The sequence below is a fragment of the Bombus vancouverensis genome, chromosome 6, assembly GCF_051014615.1.
Source record: "Bombus vancouverensis nearcticus chromosome 6, iyBomVanc1_principal, whole genome shotgun sequence".
Classification (NCBI taxonomy): domain Eukaryota; kingdom Metazoa; phylum Arthropoda; class Insecta; order Hymenoptera; family Apidae; genus Bombus; species Bombus vancouverensis.
In genome coordinates, this window is record NC_134916.1 from 7,996,964 (window position 1) to 8,021,170 (window position 24,207).

Below are 24,207 nucleotides of genomic sequence, written 5' to 3' on the forward strand. Positions count from 1 at the left end.
TTTATTTATATGTGTGAAAATTGCCTTTACGGTTAGATATCGAGCTTTTGGACTACGGTATGGCAGTTGGATTATTACTGAAAAAGGCTGCCGGTGTTTCTAGTTAATCGACCGATTTTACATTATGACAAAAGTCGTCGTGAACCGATCGACCTACTTTTTTCACATTTTTCTCCTTCCTTTTTTAACGTTCGATATGCTAGTGAGAAAGGTGTTTGGTCACATGGAGCGCTCGACGGCAGACTAATAGCGGGAATATGCTACTATTAAGAGTATGGGGGAATGTGCGCTCGTCAAAGGGGTGAGCGAAGAATCGATCAACGAGGAGAAATGAATTTTATCAAGTGTGATACTGCAAGGTAAAATAAAATTTCGCTGCATTCCCGGGCAACAGTTGTTTAATCGATTGCATGCGAGAGGCTCTGCACACGCTTTTTGAACTTGAACCTTTCCCTACCATAGAATTGTTCAGAGATATTTATTTTTGTCCATTGTTCAGAGATATTTATTTTTGTCCATTGTTCAGAGATATTTATTTTTTTCACTTGTACCTAAATACTTATTATGTATTCATGAATGCTTGTTTTTATATGTGAGGTGTATGTGTATTGTCCGTGATAATTGTAGCGCTGGCTATAGATGTCGTTGATGGGGTACTGCTGATTTTTTTCCGTTTTTCATGCGTAGAAGAAAAATCGGACTCCGGTCGGCAGGATTTGAAAACCCGGGTCCCGAACGTTCGTAACCTAAGGCGCTAACCGCTACCGTCGTCCGACAGAATTTAGTGTCGTGTGGCGGTATTTGTTGTCGAGTGCCGCCACAGTACCCCCTTACCAGTGATAACATTTGTTCTTAGTGTGGTAAAGCGTCAGCCGATTGTTGTCAAGCCCGTGTAGATGTTGCGCGTTGTCTTCGATGTGGCATTGGATACCTGTCGGTACGGTGTGGGGCGTTCCGCGTACGGTCGTAGGCCTGCCCTGTTCCTCTTTTTAATACGACGGGCTGGTGGTGATGTCCATGAACTTTGTAATGGCTACATCACTCCTGGCTTGGTCATCGTCTCGTATTCTGTCACCTGCTTGCGTGGGTCGGCAGTGAGGCGTCGAGTTTTGCTGAAGGAAGGACCGTTCCGTGTGCGTCGTAGCGGTAGATCCAGATTACCACAGTCTTAGATTCGCGATGATCGAAGTCTCGGGTAGCGCTATCACGATCACACCTGTTTTCGCTGTCGATCACGTCGGGCTCACCAATTTGATCAACATGCCCCCGCTGCAGCCGTCGGAGATCACGGCGTGGTTCACGCTACTGAAGATGCAATTCGAGGACATGGATCTCACGGACGGCAAGTGAAAATTCCTGACCCTTGCCAGGTGCCTCGGCGGCACCTATCACAATATCGAGGATGTGAGGAGGAGGACATCAGAAGTTGAACAGTACAAAAAATTAAAAGGTGAGATCATCCGAGAGCTGGCTGATACAGCCGGCACGAGGTCACGCAGACTGCTGACCTCCGAAGAGATGGGTGACAAAAAGCCGTCCCAATTCTACCAACATCTAAGAAGACTAGCCAGCCCCTCCATACCAGACCGATCTCCTCCTCACACTCTGAAGAGGGCGACTCCCGGATTGTGTCGACAACGCCCTGTGTCACAGTGGAGGATATATCGACGTAGAGAAGCTGATGTAGGCAGCCGACCGGACCTACGAAACGCATTCATTGAGAATACAGAGAGTCGTCGTTATTAAAAGACTGAAAGAACGGGAGGCGAACGACGAAGTTGCAGGAATCGTCGTAATCGGCTCCCACGACGCATCGTGAGCGATCATCGTCCGACGATTCTCGGGTGCAACTCCCTTTCTTTCCGTCTTAATAACGGTGACTTTCTGTCTTTTTAGTGAATGTGTTTCGGAGATCCGGCCGGCCGCCTACGTCAACTTCTCCACGCCGGTATCCTCCTCGCTGTGGCCAGGGCGTTGTCGAGATAATCCGGGAGTCGTTCTCCACCAGAGCGTGAGAAGGAAATCGTCCGGTATGGAGGGACTGGCTAGTCTTCTTAAATGTTGGTAGAATTGGGACGGCTTTTTGTCGCCCATCTCTCTTTGGAGGTCAGCAGTCTGTGTGAGCTCGTGCCGGCTGTATCAGCCAGCTCTCTTGGATGATCTCCACCTTTTAATTTACGTACCGTTCTCAACCTCTGGTGTCCTCACGTCCTCGATATTGTGATAGATACCGGGGCCGTCGAGGCATCTGGCCAGGGTCAGGAACTTCCGCTTATTGTCCGTGAGATCCATGTTGTCGAAGAATTGCATCTTCTAAGTAGCGTGAACACGCCGTGATCTCCGACGGCAGCAGCGGGGGCTCGTTGATCATTTGGTGGGCTCGTTGAACATTTGGTGTGCTCGTTGATCATTTGGTGGCTCCTCGTTGCGTGCCGTCGGTATTTGCCATCGCACTGGTGTTTTCATTCACGGCGCTGATTTTCTTCTAATTTAGATGTGTAGAAGAAAAATCGAACTCCGGTCGCCCGGATTCGAACCGGGGTCCCCGACGGTTGTAACCTAATGCACTAACCACTTGGCTACCGTCGTCCGACACAAACTAGTGTCGTGTGACAGTATTTGTTGTCCAGTGCCGCCACATATTTTTCGGGGGCTGCCCGATAAATAAACATTGTAGTGGCAAACGCATGGCTCATTAAGCGGAACGACCTCCAGAGGCGTCGATTCGTGGCCGTTATTTTATCTGGCGTAAACAAAGGTGGCGTGATCCGAACGTAGTGGGGGTCGCCTTCCAGAAAAAACCAACAAATCGAAGGGCGGACAGAACGTTTCGAGAAGCCAAACAGTCAATACATATCTTATATCGCGCATTACGTAGTTACATTTCTTTTGTTGTTCCATTTATATCTTTCTAATTAATAAGTTGTTGAAATAAACGTTAATTTATTAGTGTTAACACAGTGCTATATTCATTGAACCACCTCTGTTATCCTAAACGAAACAGGGGAACGACTATTTCGCGGCGTCGATTAACATGATCGTAGCGAGAATTTACAACTCTCGTTGACGTGCTATCTCGCGATCACGTCTCTCCGCGAACGGTCGTAACAGTAAGATTTATGAGATAGATAAGATAGATTTATAAGTAAGTATTATAAATAAGTAAATATTAATTAATTTAGATAACTAATTGAATCTAGCGTTTAGGTCTAGCGGGTAGTGTTGTCTCTTCAGCCTGCGGATCTGGTCCGACGTATCAAGTAGTCCAGTAATTGGGGGTTTCGATTTTTATTGAGATTTATTCGATTTATTTTTTATTCGATTTATACGAGTCTGTCTATCTCGCTAGCGGTCGAATATACGGACGATTGGTACAAATACCGCACCTAGCGAGACTCCATCTAAGACAGGGACTACCGGGCATAGCCTTACTGACGAGTCCACCGGTAGTCCCGGGACGAAACGCAAACCTCTCTTTTCATCCGCCACAGCTATATCTGTCGCTATATTTTGCTATTTCCTCTTTGACTGTTGGTATCTTGAGGTCGCGATGTATTAGTTCATTGGTGACATACCAGGGTGCATTTATAACGGTCTTTTAGCGTTTTCGATTGGAAGCGTTGAAGTATTTCAATGTTAGAATTACTTGCTGTTCCGTAGGTCCCATAGTTGGATTCCGTAGGTCCAGACAGGTTTTATTACGGTCTTATAGAGGGTAATTGTATTCTGTGTGTTTAGTTTGCATCGTCGGCCAGTGAGCCAATAGAATTTTTTGAGTTTGTCCTTTAGTTGCTTCGTTTTCTCTGTGATGTGGTATGTGCCGCCACATATGTTATTGACTTTTTATATGATTTTATGCGATATGATTTCATATGTTTGATGATTTACGATTAAAAAGTAGAGCATTATCGTATAAAGATCAAAGCTTTTAACAAAGCTTTCTCTCTCTTAACAAGTAGAGTGTAGAGTGCTCGAGAGGCTCCTGCCTAGAGCAGGTTTTTTAAATGTCGTCACAGCTTCAGCGATCCAACTTGAGGTTACCGACTTGCTATTACGATTATCACAAATTCTCAGGTTTCTCAATCCTTTAACGAATCTATCGATGAACGACGCCTGCAGGTCGTAAAGAGGTGGTTTTGCTGAAAAAAGGATAAGCTGGATGAGAAAAAAGGGCAGATGAGATAAGAAGTCACTGATACAATTGCTAGCTGAACGACCCTTTAACCTGTTGCACGTGCCGTATTTACCAGTCTTCGCGAACGTACCTGTTGTGTAACGCGAGAAAATACAGAAACAAGAAAACACTACTCGAGCTTATCACGTGAAAGAACGTTTCTGTTATCGCGGATCTGTACAACGAGCCTATAGAATCGTAACAACTGTTACCATCGATGTTTCAGCGAAGAGGGAAGCAAGGAGTTGAAAGATGTTATCTATTCGTTACTAGGAACGGTAAATGTAAGCTTCGAAGCAACGAGACTAAAATTTCCCGTGAATCGTGAATCGCGAATCGTGAATTGTGGTTCTCGAAAATCTCTGGTGCGAGCTATCACCGAACGTGTTTGTATTTTCGATCAATCGCGGGGAGACGCAATCGGGAGTCGTAAATTCCCGTTACGATTATAGCAATCGACACCACGAGTTGTTCGATCACCTAATTTCCGTTAAGATAACAGGGGCGATTGAGTTTGTATAACACCGTGACTCACAGAATTATAAGGTTTTATTTCCAACACTTAAATTACATCGTTGAGTAGATATAATTCCTAGATGACACTTGTCGCCCGAAGGTAAGATAGATATGCACGCTAGAGCAAGGCTCTTATAATTGAATTTAGTGTATTAGTGGACGTAGCACTATAGTATACTTAGTAGAGGAAGTGATTGTTCGTGCTTAGACTTAGACGTTAGAATTGTACTTAGTTGTTGACTTTTTTAGCGGTGTAGAAGAAGCAAGGTTGAGTGACGATGCTGTGTCGGCGGAAAGCTCGCGATGGGTGTGTCTAGCGCGCGGGACCATCGGAATTGTTCGTGACATTTTTGGTCAGGAAGTGAGGACAGTATGTATTGCTTCTGATTGGATAAACGGAGGGTGGTGGACTAGGAAGGGTCTTAGCCGCCCGCAATAGAAAGTTAATATTAGGAAGCATCGTACGTGGGAAAACCTAACGTTCTCTGGTCAAGCCGCGGTAGACAATAGTCCTTAGAGAGTGATTTAGAAAAAGATATTTGTTCGGTCTGAAGTACCTTAGCAAGCGAATTACTGGGATTTATGACAGGTACTTAAGGCTATTGAGGGTACGTCATAAGGATGAGCGGACATCTGGTGTCCGGCTGGTCCGCGGTACATGCCCTGGTCTAGGTAGACGGTAGCCCGACGTAACAGTGTTTGTTAAAAAATATAGTGGTGCAATTACCTTCTCCTGTAAAGTGCCAGGGCGGCGCTAGCCACGACGACAATGGCTAAAGCCACCCCAAGAACGGTGAGCGTCCAACCCATCCTTCTTAATGCTAAATCCAGGCCCGACCACAAATCCAATCAGACCGCCGAACCTGAAACACACGGAGTAAATCCGTAGAGAGCATGATCCGATTACAGTTACAGAAGCAAGATTACCAGTGGATTAACGATCTTTATACATACCAACTGTGTGTGGACCCGTTTATTCGATTTCTCAGTATTTTCGGCAATATATTACACGGGTATTCCAACTACTGATCGTAACAACAACCATTTTACCTTTGCTCCCATTTACGTTCTTATCGTTACGTTTAATATCGGAATCGATCGTTATATCCGCAAATTTATATTTCCATGGACACCACTGAAAAAATGTGCGATATATATACAGAGAATCGTTTCATTCGCTAAATGTTGTAACGAGTGCTTCTATATCATATTTTCGTCTGTTATGTACGTTTTCTCATCTTTAACGATTTTAACGTTAACGTAACGGTGTAGTGTAAAAAAAACAGCGTTCGATGGAACTCACGAAGGACGCAAGTCAGATGGAAGCCGGAAATGTCGATAGAAGTTAACGAGGCGGCACCGTGAACGATAAAATCTCCCCTCGGCAAGTTCTCCGGCGATTCGTGCCTTTGCCGACGACACGAAAGGATTTTCAAGATTCGCAAGAAACTCCACCGCAAAATTAGAGTCGCTCGTGGCGGCGGTTTCATCTCTGGTTACGTCGTGAAGGGTCCCTAATCTGGTCTTTCGACGTGACTGACTCTATACGAACGTGTGGTGTATTCACCTTCCTTGTCACTTGTATACCAATGTACGCGTATATATACGTCGTTTCCAGTCGAACAGACTCGTGTTACGAATACATGCGTTATGTAGAGGCATACATATGCATCGAGGAACAAGTAGGTACATAGTCGGTAGACCAAAGACGACTGGAGAACGCTTGGCCCTTGACGTCGCATAGGTTGCTTCTGCCTCGAGCAACAACGCACGATTTAAAACGCCATTCTCTGGGAATATATATATTTACGATAAAACGATTTATTTTCTCATGCAAACTTTTCCTCCGATTAGCTTCTGGTAGATTAATTTATTTGTCAACCTGGCTTGGCACAATCCCGTACTTTGCTCGGAGCACCAATCCGCATTCCCACGCCAAATCCCTCAATATCTCGTCCCATATCGAACAATCGCTTAACATACACGCGTTTCTCGTAACGTACGTAGTACGTAACGTACTATCCTATACTTACTTAACCTATTTAACATACCTGTCGCGTATCTACCTTTAAATTAGCCGGCTACCTATACTCTTACGCTATTTTTCACCACCGCTCCATTTATCCAACCCTCTGCTAAATCTTCCGCTCTTAAATACGCTAGAATCTGATCTATAGCAGTCTATATTATACAGGGTGGTTGGTAACTGGTGGTACAAGCGGAAAGGGGGTGATTCTACGCGAAAAAAGAAGTCGAAAATATAGAATAAAAATTTTTTTTTAATTTTTCCATCGAGACAACGATGTACAGTGAGATCCGTTATAACGAGACGCGATAAAGTGCACGCGTACCGAGCGAAAATTCAAAGTCGATTTTCTCGAAAACAAAGCCTCGAACGAGAAATTTTTATTCTATCTTTTCGACTTCTTTTTTCGCGTAGAATCACCCCCTTTCTGTTTGTACCACCAGTTACCAACCACCCTGTATAATATAAGTTTTGCGTATGTAGCAAAATTGGGTAATTAGTTTCACTTTGTAACATTTCCTTGATAGATATATAATCATCCCGTGCAATTTCACAACTTAACATTTTCTAAAATGTACATGTAAGCATTCTTAGTCAACTAAACTAAATAAAATTCATATCCAAAGATATCGGTCGAGGGTTAATATCAATTTATTACAGACTAACAATAATTTATAGTTGGCAATTCGTTCATGGTTCTCTAGTTCTCCTTCGTACGTTGTTCGCGTTTGTGATTGCTTAAGCTTCATATACGTATCACCGAGAAGAAGTCGAGGTATCGTGTTCTTCTATCACGTACATCGGAGATTCTATATTTTTATCTGAGAAAGGAACGCGTCGTCCATTTTCCGCGCACAGGGTAATGCTCCCCCTTTTATCTCAGACGTTTTGACACAAAGTACGTGTGTGGCTTAGCTTAGGTGTAGTCATGTACTCATCTTCTTTCAAAAAAAGGAGAAAGGAAAAAAGAAAGAAATAAAGAAAGGAGGGGGAGGGGTCGGTAGGCTAGCGTGGAGGAGGAAGGGGTGAAAGAAAGAAGGTACACCACGGCGTGTGTGTGAAAAAATAGGCCAAGCCAGCGGAGTCGGTGAACTTTGCTCAGATACTTCGACGAGCATACGAGTATACAAGGAGCATACAGCAATCCGGATGGTTTCCCCTTCGAAGATGCAATCCGCTCTTCAAGCGCTATAGATACGAACGATCTAGCCTATAAATCGCGCATATGTCCACGGTATTTCTAAATATCGTACCTCCAACGCAAGTATTCTCACCAACCAAGAGAATTCCGTTGGTATTTTTCTCCCGTGACCTTATTTTTTTTATCGTGATTATCGATTATCGTTTGTGTTTCAAAGTAATTTTTATATGCTTCGTTTGCCGTTATTCAAGATAAATCATTTAATATGAATGGTATATACAAAAGTATGATTGACGGTTGTTACGTCGCGTAACACTCTACCTGGCCCAGGCCAGACACCGCGGGCAAGATGGCAACCAGATATCTTCGGATACTCACTGCGAACCCTCAATAGTCTCAAGTATCTTCCATAAATCTCAGGAATTTCTTAGTCGAGGTCTTCCAAACCGGACAAACGTCTGTTTCCGAGGCATTTCTAAAGACCTTTGTCTACGGCTTGACAAGGGAAAATTAGTTTTTCTCACGTATGATGCAACTTTCCTCCCACTAACCACTTTCTCTCGAGGACGGTTAAGACCCTTCGTTTAACCAATTAACAACGAAGACTATTTCCCTCACTCTCTTAGCCAAAATCGTCACCAACAAATCCGATGGTCCCGTGCGCTAGACACACCCATCCTTAGCTTTCCTCCGCCACAGCATCGTCTCCGAACATCACTGATTTTACATCCTTCGAACAGTCAACATCCTTCGACCGGGTTTACACCCGAAGATCAGTCAGTCTCAATCAAGCATCTCGTCAAGCGGTCAACAATTCGAATACAGTGAGTGGACAAATCCAGCAGTATACGCGATAATCCGTCTAGAGACTCAGGTCGCACTCATTCGTAGTCATCTCATAGCAAATATTCATTTTGTGTTACACCGAAGTTGTTGGTTTGTGAAAATATATAATAACCTGTTAGCAGCAGCGTTATCTTTCATTTAACTACCCTTATTATCCTAAAAGAAATAAGGGATCGAACGATTCGCGGCATCGATTAGCAAATCGTAACGGGAATTTACGACTCCCGTTGGCGCGCTTCTTCGAGATCGTGTCTCCCCCCGAAAACAACGGTAGGTAAACTTTGGCTGGTAAACTTGGATTTGTTAAATTTCGCGGCAACGAATCTTGCATGTAAGCAGCGAAAATAAATAAGTCAAGGATTGAAAAACGGTGTGTGGAATATGTCGGGAAAGCAAGACAGTACATAGCGAATAAAAGAACTGTGAAAGAGCGGCGAAATTGTCTGATAGAAAGGATACGAAACGAACAGATGGAGAACGACAGTCGTATTATGTTAGGAAAGAAGAAGCCAGGAAACAAACGGGTAATAACGCCGGATGGAAAAGGATTCTTAGCCACAAAAATCATCCTCGTTCTAAGCGAAAGATGAAGCACGCATGTTACCATCAGGTAGAATGTACCTTCAATGGTCAGACGCAGGACATGCGCGTTTTCCTTGTGCTGAAAGCTAAAGATACAGTTAAACGAATATCGAAGAAATATTGACGATAGTTACTTTGTTCTCTGTTACACGATGGCGAACAACTCGTACGCTATTGATCTCGGTAAAATTTCAAGCACGGGCAACGATCACGATCAATCGACAAGTATACGATGGTATGCGCGAAACTTTTCAATCTCGAGGTAGATACGAAATACGAAGGGAAACAAGTTAGCAAGAACTCGAAGGCAGGAGTTAAGAATCGAAGGAAATAATTCATTGTCGCGTTGGCTGAGCGAATCGCGATGGTATACATGTAGTAACTGATGGATTCTTAGAGTAAGGACAAGTAATGATGGTGGGTTCAAAGTTTAATGTATTTTAAGAAGTGATATTCAAATACAAGAGGACCGACTACAATATCGTCGCACGTCGATGCACACTCTGTGTCCGCTCAACTCGCACTCTGCTTCTCAATTGCTCTCTGGCCGTTGCAGCATTCTTGTGTCTTTTGCTAGGCCCACGGCACACGTGTTCCGCAGACGCTCGTAGCCAGGGTCACGTAGGTCTTTTCGGCGAAGCTATTTATTTGAAGGACCCGATAACGCATTGATGTAGCCGACAGCGCCTCGGCTCTCGCGACATTGTCTGTAGTTAGCTCGACGTTTCTTAGGCCCTTCTCCCCGATACTACATACATATATGTACATATAGTTGGTTAAAGAACCGGCTGTGTACGTGGTGCAGCGAACAGCAAGTAACTGAGACTTTTGGCAAAATGGAAAGAGAAGGTAGATCAACGATAAGATTTAGCAGGAATGAAAAGGGCGGTGGTTGCGGGTCGCTACCGCTGTGGGTGGTGGTGCTTCGGTCTTTCCCATCGGAGACAATGGTAGCAATTAGTGGCGTGTAAGATTTTAGCCCGGGGGCTGCAGAGAAAGAGAAAGAGAGAGAGAGAGAAAGGAAAAGAGATGCTGCGATTCTCAAGTACGTTCATTCAGGGGCTAGTCTCTTTTTCGTTGTCTCGACGTGGCAGAGGAGGGAAAAGAAAGGGGGTCATGTACATCTAATCGAACTCTCAAACATTCATCGATCCACTTACCACCTATCGAACGTTACGCCTATTCGAAGCAACAGATATTAAGTATCGGACACCGGTTCCAGATGTGGTGTTCGATTCAAGAACGAAAGGGTTCAGAATTTTGCAGTTTCGCTCGGAAGAATATCGTTCACGCGATAAATCTATCGTGCTCGTTATACTTGAGTAATATTTTTTTATTTATTACTTATTTATTAAAATTTACAATCAATTCTCGCATTGAGAATTTTCAGTAATTTTTTCTTACTGAAACTGAAAGAAAACTTGCGAAACCGACGTTTTTATACCTTTTGTTTACTTTCTTCGAACCGAAGACAAACTTTTAACACGACGATAGAATAAACATTGCGTCATGCGATCGATCAAGTTAGAAGATAAAAAGCTATTGATTGTAAAAGCTTTCGAACGTAAAATCTTTGCTCGATCTTTGAAAATGCCTTCAAATACGTTGTTGTCGATAAAAAATAAAGTCTCGTGGCATGTATACATATATGTATAATGCGCACATCCGTTGTTACAAGCGCGCAAAAGCGCATTGCGCCTTTTGGCAATCAGGTATCCATTGGGAATCGATGCAAGGGTAACGCATGCGGAACGGCGAAATAAGGACGGCGAAGTAAGTACAGGATATTAAAACCGGGTCAGACCAGAGCGTTCTGCCACTGTTTACATTTGTGCCACTGTGTCAAGGTAACCGATGTCAGATGTACATGACGTATATACAAATCAAGAGCAGTTGATCAGAGACGAGAAAAAAAAAGAAGAAGAGAATTTCGTCAGCCGCGTGTGTCGTCGCGTATCAACCGTTTCGATTCGGTTTGAAAGAAAATGTATTAAACGCAAAAATCCAGTCGAAACAAATACTCGACGACTACCATACCAATTTTTTACTATCTACGTGCCCTTCCACTAAGGTTGCATTCGCTTTTCAAACATATACGGATATACAGAGTGGTTGGTAACTGGTGGTACAAGCGGAAAGGGGGCGATTCTACGCGAAAAAAGAAGTCGAAAATGTAGAATAAAAATTTCTCGTTCGAGGCTTTGTTTTCGAGAAAATCGACTTTGAATTTTCGCTCGGTACGCGTGCACTTTATCGCGTCTCGTTATAACGGATCTCACTGTACATCGTTGTCTCGATGGAAAAATTAAAAAAAAATTTTTATTCTATATTTTCGACTTCTTTTTTCGCGTAGAATCACCCCCTTTCCGCTTGTACCACCAGTTACCAACCACCCTGTATATACACGAATTTTGTAAACGTTTCGATTTTTATTTATTATTAACGTGGACGTTGTACCGTTGCAACGAATTTTGTGCGAATGCCGAGCGATATTCGTCAAGTGAAATTTAACTATCGTAAGGCGCATACGGTTATCGTTCAAATGTATACCGTTCCGTTTATCGCAATTGAGAAAGTTACGAGATCGGAATTCTTGACTCACCGTGAATAATTCACGTGCGAGTTTCGCTTGTTATTGACGGTTGGTATACACGCTTCGACTCGGTTAATAAACACCGTTGCTAAACCGTGAACGCTGCAAGCTGTCTCGTCGCTGATTCTTCGCTGTCGAAAATAATAAGAAGATAATTTCCTATTCTTGTCAAGGTTAGTATCACTTTATGTCACTGTGTTTTCTCATTATAGTAGATGAATGATAGTTTTACCTATTTAGCGATTAAATTCGGCGAAAGAAATGTTTTCCTTATCCGTATTTACGAACGTTTATGCCAAGATATTTATCCGAGTGTCTAGTCAGTTGCCTTATGAAAATTCGTTGCGGTGAATCGCGACCGTGAACGATGACAGGACTTGACGTTGTGCATACAACGAGCGAGTCGGCCATGGTCGCGAAATATCAATGCGAATATTTTAACAAGAGAAGTTATAATTCCTTGGTCGTTGAGCGAGACTTGAATTCGTCGATTCGTATTTCGTATTTAAATATATTCGTCCTGTTCGTCTGATATCGATATACGGATTATCCGGATCAGAGCAGATCAGAATACGATGAGAATTCCTTTATAAAAGGAAAAAGTTACGATACATTCGTTACATTTATCGAGAGGATTAATTAATAACGGTGAACGCATACAGAAATGCGGTAAAGTGCAATAAAATTAAAGGAACAGATGCTGCACGGATACGTAATAATTTTGTGCCATTTGGCATTATAGGAGGACAGAAAGCAATTTTTGCAAATTTTGCAATTTTTGAAAATTGATAATCTAAGTAGAGTAAGGAAAGGAATGAAAGGGCCGACTGACTGATTGGTAGAAAAAGTTTAATTCGGTATCGAAGAATTATATGGTACCGAGCAAGTATCTACGAATAGTCAGCGTCTATTTGTTCTATTTGTCTAGCGAGCCATAAAAAGTTCTTTCTTTTTTTTAATTTGTAACGACGGGCGACTAGTAGACTAGCAGAGTATTTACTTTGTATTTTAATTTTCTATCCCTGTTAGAACAGGTGACTCGTCTGTCTGATGAAATTTGTCTTTGACATCGATTCCCCGATGTAACCGACCCTAATTTGTGCAAACCAGGGACAATGAAAGAGGTTGAAAGAGGTAACGGGAAACCGTTGATGTCGCGAGTGTTTCGTATGAATATTTACGAGCTAGATAAAAGTAACGCGAATACTGTCACTCGATTTCCAGTTAAATCGAGCGTCTACGATGTTCTATAAAATGTTTTGTAGCATCGGAACGTTTACGATTCGCAGGATCGTGGTCACGCAGAATTTTCGCTTTCGCGGAAGAAGAAGAGCGAAGAAGGCGTTTTCAACTTGCGTTTTCAATTCCCTTGTTGTCAAACCGGTGACCAACTATTTTACACGAAAATTCTGTAATCGCGTTTTCCATTAACGAAACAACGATCGCGGAGACGGTGAAGAAAGTTTTCATGTAAATTGCAACCGGACAGAAACAGATTTTAAAATACAAGTAGTAACTGTTTGCATCTTGCCACGAAAATTAGTTCATACGTTGTTTATGAAAGAAGCATACTTCATATCTCGTGTCGTAAATTTTGCTTCTTGAAAGAAGAACGAGATTGGAGCATGAAAATTGTAGAATTTAAAGAAACCAGCAAGATTAAATATTTATTAACATTTTGTTACACTTTTTCGTCTTCTTACGCTTGTTACGCTTCTGCATCTGTCGGCATATAATTCGCCTCTAAACGCTTCTAAAACGATGATTAGCATACGCGAAAGAAGTTGGTCTGCAGCGAGTTCGTCTAATCGAGTGGTCTCGATCGATCGGGTCGTCGGTCCCGTCCCATCCCGTTGCGTCGCATCGCGTCGCGTCGCGTCGTATACGCGGCTGCAGGAGTGCGCTGCAGGTTCGTTGCACTTTCGGCCGCATTTGTAAAACTGCATGCCACTGCACCATCGGATCTCTCGTTCTCGCCACGAAACTGCTGCGATGATCGAATTCCATTCTTAATCGGTTCGATGGCCACGGTGTAGTATAATATTCGCCTATACTGCGAGCATTAATACCGACGAAAAATGCAACGAAAATAAAAATGAAGAATCGTCTGTGATATTTAATCGAAAGCCGTAATCGATCCAAATTAAATTGACCTGAATTTTTAATAACTGCATGCAAAATAAATAATTAAGAAAAGATTTCTCGATCCGTACTCGCTTCGAACTAGAAATCAAGCAAGATTTGCCATCGACGAAAGATATTATTTCCCTTTATTACATTATAATCTTGGTATGTGCGGCCAAAGCGAAAAGACAGGATTATGATTGTTGGATGGGTAAACGTTAGCTGTAAATGCAGCCCGTTCGGGTAGCGGAAGGAAACTGCGGGGAAATTCTTACGGAAGATGTGAGGAAATAAGATGCGCTGGTCCGTCGTGTTTGCGATGCACATTCAAAAAGTCGGCGATGTTGCTAAGGGATCTTTATCCGGTTCGGCGATCTGTCAAAATGATCGAATCTCTATGTCAGCGTTGTGGCGACAAGCAGGCACAAGCAGGAAAAGTGGAAGGAGACAGGAACACACAGACGGTTAGGCAGAGAAAACAGGAGGAAGAGGAAAATCAGACGATCGTAGCCTTTAGCGATGTGGTTGGTATTCGAGTTGATTACACGTATTGGGCCACGTTCAGCCAGTGGAGCTCATGCTGGCAGAAGGAGCAGAATGAAACGAGGACTGAGGTTGGTGGAGCTGGCCGATATGTTGGCGAGGAACGTAGCCGAGGGTCGATTAAAATGCAAAGAAAACTACGGCGAGCTATCCAAGGACTCGGAGAAGAAGGCCTTTCTTCTTCGACTCGGGGAGGGCTGTAAGAAAGCAGAGGAGATACGAAGAGCGAATGGGGCAGAGGAACAAAGGAAGGCGGTAGTACTCGTATCTAGACGCAAAACAGAGAAGAGAAGAGAAGGGAAAAAGGGGAAAATAGAAGACGGCGAGAAAGGAAGGAACGTATAGATAGATATTCTATAAGTACGTATACCCGCGTACCTGTTCTATTCTCTTCTTTTTGTCTTTAAGAGAATATCCCTCCTCTCGGGACATTTCGCCTAGTCTCTTTTTGTCTCTCGTCTGTTTTACTTCCACCCCGTTTTTCCGTACACCGGTAAGGAGTGTGCTAGGAAGAAAGGAAAGAGGTGGGGCAGGGAAAGCGAAGGTGGGTGCGTCAATGTGGACGAGTGAAAGAGATAGTAGCGGTCGAAAAGGGATGGAAATTCTGGGTAGCTGCCAGATGGCGCATTGCGCTCTAGAATCTCGCTTCCCGAGTTTCTAACGTTTCCAGCCAAACACCAAAATTCTGTATGTGTGTGTGTGTTTCTTGCGCGACTGTGCAGGATCGCGTGTGTGTTACGTAGCTTCACGGACGCGTATCCGTATATCTCCGCAACAGAGAAGATTGCGCGCGGGCTTTTAGGGTTTCCCAAAATCCGGGGCACGAGTGCTAGCTCCGCTCGAAGCCCTAAATTTCTCTGCGAACTCTCGATTAACGACACCTAGGCTCGCGTCCTAAGCTGAAAGTGCCGCCCCAGGCTAATCGGCCTAGAGACGCGTACTCGTATCGTACCGTAATCGTATTCGCAGGCAGAGAAGCGTAAGGTTACACGCCCTCGAGGCGGGATCGATACTTATAATTACATGTACGATTCTTTCTTTTCGTCTCGAGATCGTTTATCGATTCGTATTAAATAGGACGCGCAAAGTGCGTTGGTTATCCGGGCCACGAATGCAGCAAGTTTTCGAATGCCGTCGCGTTGATCTTGAATCACTACGGTAGATTTGTTCGAGTAGAACAAATTTAATTTAGAATCGAATAATACGCGCGTTTGTACACAGTAACGCGTGTTTAACGCCGATACGAAATTAGTGGGAAAGTTGGAATAGAACGGACACAGAGCTCGAATAGCGAGCGTGGAAGGGTGGTGGATGTTGGAAACGGTATACTCTGTGCGCGCGATGTATACACCTCGATCGCGATATAACAGCGTTCTATGTCAATGCCTATACGCTAGTGTGCCTAAACCATTCGGCAGAGACTCTAGAGCAGCGTAATTATACCTTGACAGCTAATTTCAATTACAAATAACCGTGTGCTTTGTCATTCTCCTATTGTCTTTGAATAATCTCCTATTCAGCCTGTCGTCGAGATTTCCGGACTTGTGCGGATTTTCCGACTTTCATTCTAAAACGGCTTTATATATGTCGGAGTCAGGTTGGCATTTCGGGGTATTCGATAAACCTTTACTTACTTTACCGTTGCGGATGTAGCTAACATTTATCGGTACAAATGGGGGCACTACAAGAGGCTATGAGTAATGGTGATAGGATGGTCGAGATGATGGTGACAACGAATTCAGGTTCGATGACGAATCCACGGTCCACGGGAGGACAAGTATCTACGTAGTACTTGATTCGGGTAACTTGACAACTCAATCAGTAATTCGTCCAACGGCTAACTAACAAGCTAACTCTCCTCTCATCCAAAAGAAACTGCCCTTATATACTGCTGTCCTCACTTCTCGGGTCAGTCTTTGTTCTTAATAATCATTTCATACTTCTGTCAGGTACACGTCCCTTCCGAGACCGTGGCTACGTCTAGTGATCTGTTATGTCACTTCGAGCCCGAACCTATCGTCATAAAGTCAGGTCGGAACATTAATACTATTTCTTATTTTTATTATTTAAGCGTAGCTATAGTAAAAGTCTGGACTAGGGTATTGGGGTTTTTCCCAACGTTCCGGACGGCAAATCCCGATGTTCTTTCATCTCCGACATATATAATAAAGTTTTCATACGAAATCTATCTTTATCTTGTATATCTCTGTTTAAGCTTTTTTTTTATATAATCGATAGCTTCAATCGATACGAATCGATGATTTTTTCGATCTTCGATCTCGCGATATCTGCGCTAACTGTCCCTTTCGGACACGTAGTACGGGCCATGTAGCTGGGGAATTCTCAACGCGAGAATTGATTGTAATTTTAATAAATAGAAAAAAAAAAATGTAGCTGGGGTTACGCGTCACCCTCGACTAACGGCGACCATGAATTCCCGCAGCAATCTGCAAGGCGCCATCCGACCGTCTATCCTTGATCTTGACGCGGCTTTCGCAAACTTTTCTCTGATCGAGCTACCTGCCTCGACGGGTCCCTCGATATGAATCATTCGCTCCTGTGCTTACCGCTTTCTCTTCGTCCTATCCTACTTTCTTTGTTCTTCGCGAGTACTCGGATGACTAAAGGATTAACTCGAGTATACTTCGTGTCGTGTGCTTTCTTTCGAGGCAAGGAGAAAACAGTCGCCGCGAACGCGTTCTCGCTTTTTCTTCTCCGTCTCGTTAACGATTCAGAACAGTGTTGCACTGAAAAAGCGCACGAACCGTTCGTTCGCGTTATCCTACTCTCTATGCTCTATACTAACTATGCGTTTTACCTGGGCATCGACGCGAGATTTCATTTCAGATGCAAGGTAATCTATAACGATGTTGGAACGTGTCTGTTTGCGAGGCCTAAACAAAAGCACGGCCGTCAATGATCGTTCCTCGCCGTTGGAGAAAAAGGAAGCGGAATGAAGCGAGATGAGATGAAACGAGGGTGAGATATCCGCGAGGGACTCGCCAGGCTGTTTGCCTCGCTGTTAAAATCGGTAAAATCGATCGAGTAGGAAGGCGAGACACGGCCGAGACCGGATCGTTTACACGGCAGAAAAATAATATCGCGTCGCGATCCTTCAACGATCTTTCGCTTGTCGAAGTAACGTCTTGCGATTGTTAGCGGGTCGTCCGTTGGATGGATTTAAAATATGGCTTAAGAGCGCGTGGAATGCGAAAAGCCTGCCGCGTTCCTCGCTTGCCCTCCCCCCAGCTTCCTTCCAACGTCCTTTTTTCTCCCTCTATGGCCAAACGTACAAGGCGGTGTGTGGCGGCTCTGGAAAAAGGGGAGGAAATTGCGCGAGAGAAGAGGAGACGCCGAGAGAAATACAAAGAAGAAAAGGGATACGCTCCATACGTATATTTGGAGAAACAGGAAGACTGAGGGAGAGAGGGAGGGTTTCTTTCTTCTTTTGTGATATGCTTCATCTTCCACTCTATGTGCGCGCGTGTACGCGTGCATACTGGTGTGAATACGTATGTGTTTATGTGCGTGTAGTTCGTGCGTTTGGTCGTGTTGCTATGTTTGTTTGCGAGAGGAAAGGGGACGGCAAAAGATGGACAGAGGGTAGAAAGAGACGACTCTCAAGAGCATGAACCGTCGCCATAGAACGACTCCGACTCTCTTTTTCTACTGGAAATAACAGAAATCCAGAACCTCATGAACGTTGCGTTGTTCTCGATGAGATTCGTATAGAATAGAAATTGATCGTCCTTGACATCGTAGCTTCCTTTCGCTCGTGAATATCTCTAGGAAATTCTGCGCTTGCCTAGCGACTACGAGGAAGCGTGCGAATCCGAGGGAAGATCCTCCGGTTCTGTGGAAAAACGCGCACGTATTGGAATTTCTGTTAGCGACACGCGATGGACCTTTTGTACGGAGCTGAGAAAAATGGCTCTACAAGTCTCGACTGGTGACACGCACGGACCAAAGAATGTAACTGCGAGGGTGCTGGCTACGACCTCGTGATATCGTAAGAAATTGGTTTGTCTATCGGCAAGTTGTCTGTTGCGGACCGCGATTCTTTCCTCTCACGTTCTATAGGATTGCGCGAATCTTCTGCCTTTTCACTTTTTTCTTCTCTTTCTTTTGTTTCGTACCAAGGCTCGGTAGGTACGTTCACGAGGACAAACCACGATGATGGTACCCCGCTGGTGGTAGCCACCCACATGTTATATTAGTATACCGCTATAATATTTTACCAAATGTCCAAATTGTAAAATTTAAATAAATAAATAATAAAAAAAAACGAGGACAAAGAGAAAGAAGACACGAACGCGAGACGAAAGTAACGAGAAGGCGAAATGGAGAGGATAGACAGGAGCGAAAGGCTCGACATCAAGAGTTTTATCGGCAATTTCGTGAAGAATGTGACGAGGATCTGTTTCAGGAAACGAGGCTCGCCCGGTGAACACTATCGTCATACGTTTCATCAGAATATTTAACGAGAAAGAAAATAGGATCTTGTCTTACGCGTGATCATGTTGGCCAATCGAATGGGCAGTCAATGTGACAACGTTTCGAACGTCTTGATGCTATTTTCATACGAATTTAAATAAAAAAAGGGAAGGGAAGAAAGCGGATAAAAAAGTAAAATATATTTTCTTGCGGCGAAATTAATTTTCTGTCAATCTATTACTTACCTATATTCGTTGATCGTTTGTTTCGGTATAATAAACGGAGTCATGTGTTTGCCAATAATGCCAAGTTTGTAGAACACAGCCGCGAGTTAATATCCTGTCTGCACAGCGGCAAAACTCGATAAGCCTTCGTCACGAAACAGTTATATGTCGGAGTCAGGTTGGCATTTTGGGCCGTTCTATGAACCTTTACTTACTTTACCGTCGCGGATGTGGCTAATATTTATCAGTCCGAATGTGGGCACTACAAGAGGCTAGTGTAATGGCAATAGGATGTTCGAGATGATGGTGACAACGAATTCAGGTTCGATAACGAATCCACGGTCCACGGGAGGACAAGTATCAACGTACTACTCAGCAATTCGTCCAACGACTAACTTACAAGCTAACTCACTCGTAATCCAAAAGAAACTGTCCTTATATACTCCTATCCCCACTTCTCGGGTCTATCTTTGTTTTTAAGGAGAGTCATATAATCATTTCATACCTCTGGCAGGTACACGTCCCTTCCGTGACCGTGGCTACGTGTAATGACTCGCTATGTCACTTCGAGCCCGAACCGATCGTCATAAAGTCAGGTTGGAACATTAATACTATTTCTTATTTCTATTATTTAAGTGCAGCTATAATTCTTTCATCTCCGACATATATATTGGTCCAGCGTGTTCGGGCATTCGCTGGCAACTAATGTAATTAGCGACGCTACTTTATTTACCAATTTATATGAATACGCTTAATTTACCAAGAACATGATGCTGATAAATTCCTGGCACGTCCAATCTCTGCATGAATTTCTATCAAATTTACGGTTTCAAGATCGACGACCATCGAAATGCTTCGATATGACTTCGATATGACGGCTTTCGTTCGAGTTATGAATTTCATTTCGTATGAAATAATGGCAGAGGGGAAGGCAAGAACAATTTCCCTTTCCCTCGAAAATACAATCACGTGGTAGCTTTATAAACAGCGTAGAACGACGTACTCTTTGATCGACAGGAAATTAAGATTTGTCGGGTACGTGGACTTGGCAAAAATTCCAACGGCCAAACCCGACTTCTTTCCAAGAAATGTTCCGCGTTTTTTCTCCTCTTATACCATATTTTATAGGGAGAAAGTCGCGTCAAGTTTCCAGAACCACCTTCAGCGTGGCGTAAAAGCTTTTACGGTGTATCCGAACGAGGATCGCTTCCGAAGAAAAAGATTTTATTCGATCGCAAGCGATAAAAGAGAGAGAGAAAGAGAGAGGTGGAAATTTTCAAACATTCGTATGACTGTTGTATCACGTAGAATATGTACGAGCGCGAGCACGCGCATCGATTTATTCGTTGACGGATGAACTCGGCTTCTCGTATTAATTTCATCCCTGCGTAATCGTGAATTCAGTCGAACGGATCGATTTATCGTGGTTCGGTAACAACTTTCGCGCGTGTACTATCAAGTTATCGCGTCGATGGGGCGTAAATGACGAGACACGAGGAACTAAGCCAAGGATAACGTGACCCTGACCCCTTTTGGCGGGGGGGGGGGCGACGGCGGCGGCGACGGGGTGGATTCGGAAAAAGCTTGAAGGGTACGTTAACGGAAAGCGGCAACGTACCGATTTCCGGGTTAATCAAACTCAGTTCCGACCTGCGAAGCGACTAGCTTGCACGAGAGATGGACGATCGACGGTTATCGTCGTATAAAACTTGTCTTTCACACGTTCTTATCGCATCGCGGTTTACACGAGCACGAGGAGACTACCAACTACTATCGCGATCTTTTTTTTGTATCCAAAGTGTAGTCTTTCAACCAAATTTTGTATACGTTTAATACGCTAGTTCATCGAATCGTGCTTTGCTTCGGTGAGATTACTTTCTGACAAATTATAATTAGGAGGGTAGTAATTAGAGGGTAGTTGTGAAACGAAATAAAGGAAGCATAATTAAGCGAAAGAAATTTAATTAATTAAATTCGTGTAGTTGGAGGGAAGGTAGGTCGAACGCGTGTTTGTACATACAGAGCGTAATGTTGCCGCTACTCGCGCGTGCATGGATGCATCCCACGCATTGTGCAACAACCCATGAAGAATAAATCCAGTAAATATAAATATTCGAGCGGGGACGATGGAAGGAAGGTAACGAGGATCGATGGAATGGATAAAACCATGTAAAACGTTATTTCGTGGTGATCGTGACCACAGTGATAATAATAATCGAAGAAAGCTTAATTAGAAATATACAATTAGATGTAAGTAATTAACGTGTGATCGTACAATAATTATCGAGGAATAACGTAACTTTCCAATTTCTTCTTCTCCGTCTCTTGTTCCATCGGAACACTCTTTTTGCTGTAAGCAGCTAGTTAACGTATAGCAAGAAAGTTTCGATAAGAGTTTCGTTTTCAAGCTCGTTCCGAGTCACCGACGAAGATCGACTCTGGTCCCATAGAAGATACACGTGTAAAAGATACACGTGCACGTACAATGCTTTACGTAATGATTGTTTCATCCGGCAAAGGGAAACTCTACCAATGGTTTGTCGCGAAAGTTTTCACGGAGAATTTCTTCTCGTTGCTGCCTTCTCGATTGGCTTCCCTTTGCTTTTCCTACGTTTCTTCTCTTTGTCGATGTCGAGTCCTTCGGTCCACCAGTTCGATTCGACTCGGTTTGACTCTCGATTCAGACAATTCGCCGATACCTCTCCTTCGCTATCGACGAAATTTCCGTGAATTCGAAAACAAGACACGAAAAAAGAAGAAGAGAAAATTCACGAGAAGCGAAGAAGATACACTTTGCCGGATGGTTTCGATATTTTCTTTGTAAGCCGTTACCAGAAAACTCGATAGTTATCACAGTAAAACTCTGGTTTCGTTTTATATTTGTACGATTTTCTATGCCGCCCCCCACACCACACCTAACCCCAACCACCACCGCCCCACCCATCAATTTTTCCAACAAGACGGGCGCAAAGGAGAGCGTGGAATTAAAACGTATAAAGAGCTGTTGATTCATTTTCAAAGAACCCGGCAGCAGGATATGGGATACTATTCGCTACTTGTTTTCGTTACCAACGAGTACAGAAAGAAAGTTCTTACTAAATAATTTACCACTTACACTTATCCCTTATACAATTTTTCACGGTAAAATACTCGAATTTCCCGTCTTTTATAACGAACATCTTACATTTTTTTAATTCAAAAGTTTCATCGGAAAACATAGGAAAATTTGTAGTACGCGTTGGAATCGTCGCAATTCGTATATTTGTATAAAATTTCTGCGAAATAAAGTGGACGTGGCAGAAATGAACAAATATTATAAAATAAATTGCACGAAATGGATGGATGCGGGCCGGTTGCATTTTTTTTCTTTTTATTTCTTTTCCTTTTTTCTTTCGATTCGTTTTCTCTATAAATCCTGCGGATAGCACAAGGGGAGTATAACGGAGGTTGGAGCGGTGGTCGCCTTTGTGCGAGCTTATTGTCTTATTGGCTCGCTTGGAAATCCATTTAGGAGGGCAAACGGCGTTAGACAATGGGTCGCATTCAACAAGTAACGAAGCCCACCGATTGCCAGTCTATTCTCGGTTACTGGTCGAAACTACTCCAACTAGCAGATCCTGATTCCGTATGCTTAGAAGTAGGATTTTCCGTGGCCTGGCTGAGATGGATCAATGTGTCTAGACGGTGCAATGGGTCTCGATCGCGATGTTGTTACAAGAGACAGGTTTCCAGGCTATCGAACATTCGTTCTTGAACGTAGCTGTTCGCATTAAAGTCGTAGGAAAATTGGCCATTTTCTTCGCAGAAATGTCTGGCTGCTCGAGTTATTACTATTTGAATAGATAGTGCGGGGTGGATGATCGAAGGAGAAACAACAGCGTAGGATAACAGCGGGTTAGAATTCTTAGAACGCGTTGAATGATTTAACCTGCTCTATTTTTCACTGGCGGTAATGTCTTCCACGTGTTGGTTAGAAGAAGAAGGTATCGATGAAACGTTACTATGTATTGTTACTACGAGAGCTTTAGGTATACATATTACGAAGACATTGGAGATAGTATACGATCGGTTTCTTAATTTTAGCTTTGCTTCTTTTAGCTGATAATTCTATGATTAAATATTTGTCGAGTAACAATTTCATAGTCTCGTAATCTTTGATTCTAAAGAAACTACCATTCATAAAAGTCAATTTTATCGTGTTATAGGATTTCACGATATTCAGTCGTAGATTCGTAAGTAGTAGATAAAAGCAACGAATTACATCGTCACCTTTGCATTTTTTCATCTTTTCTAGTGATAATTGTCGTTAGGTAATTTGGTTTTATACTTGTCGGATAGTAAGTAAATGTACGTACAAATACTTTTGAGCAGTGATAGACAATTATAATATCGCTGCATATTTAATTAAACGGTAAATAAAGTGGCGATGCTTTTTTATTTACTACTATCTCCTCTGTGACGATAAACGGGTATAGCTAGTTGGCAGGCGGCCACGCGAGTAAACCTTTCGCGAGCAATTACAGGTTCGAAACCGAAACGTTTCGCCAAATCACAGGCTGAGTCACGAGGACATGGAACATCACTACCTGTGCTCTCTCAAACGTCGCCTTCCTCTTTTTTTCGTTCCTTTGTCAAACGCGAATAATATTTTTCTTCGTAATTGATCGTTCGTGATGGATCATAGACGTTGAGAATTTGAATTCGAACATGTTCAGATTCAAGATGAGAGTTTTTCATAAAGGAAGCTTTTCAGAAGTACATATTTCTCGAAATTACAAGGAACCCTGGAAAGCGGGAGGAACAGAAGAGAGAATCGGTGTGATCGTATCGCCGCCAGATATTATCGGGATTTATTCTTTTCCGTTGCGATAATTATTGGAAATGAATCGGCCGAGCTCGAAGATACTAACGAAAGCTTACGGAGGAATGCCAGATCGAAATGAAAAGCCGCAGGCTTTCAAGGAATTTATATTTTCAATAATAATTGTACGATGTAAGCAATTT

The 24,207-nt window shown here is 43.2% G+C and overlaps 1 protein-coding gene across 1 annotated transcript in view; it reads right to left on the bottom strand.

The window, feature by feature from the left end:
* The window catches only part of LOC117157935 (uncharacterized), a 71,695-nt gene that overhangs the window by 11,068 nt on the left and 36,420 nt on the right, over positions 1–24,207 (bottom strand). The window contains exon 2 of the mRNA XM_033336290.2: positions 5,418–5,553. Coding sequence (XP_033192181.1) covers positions 5,418–5,500 — 83 coding nt within the window. The 5' untranslated portion in view covers positions 5,501–5,553. The remainder of the gene's footprint in view (positions 1–5,417; positions 5,554–24,207) is intronic.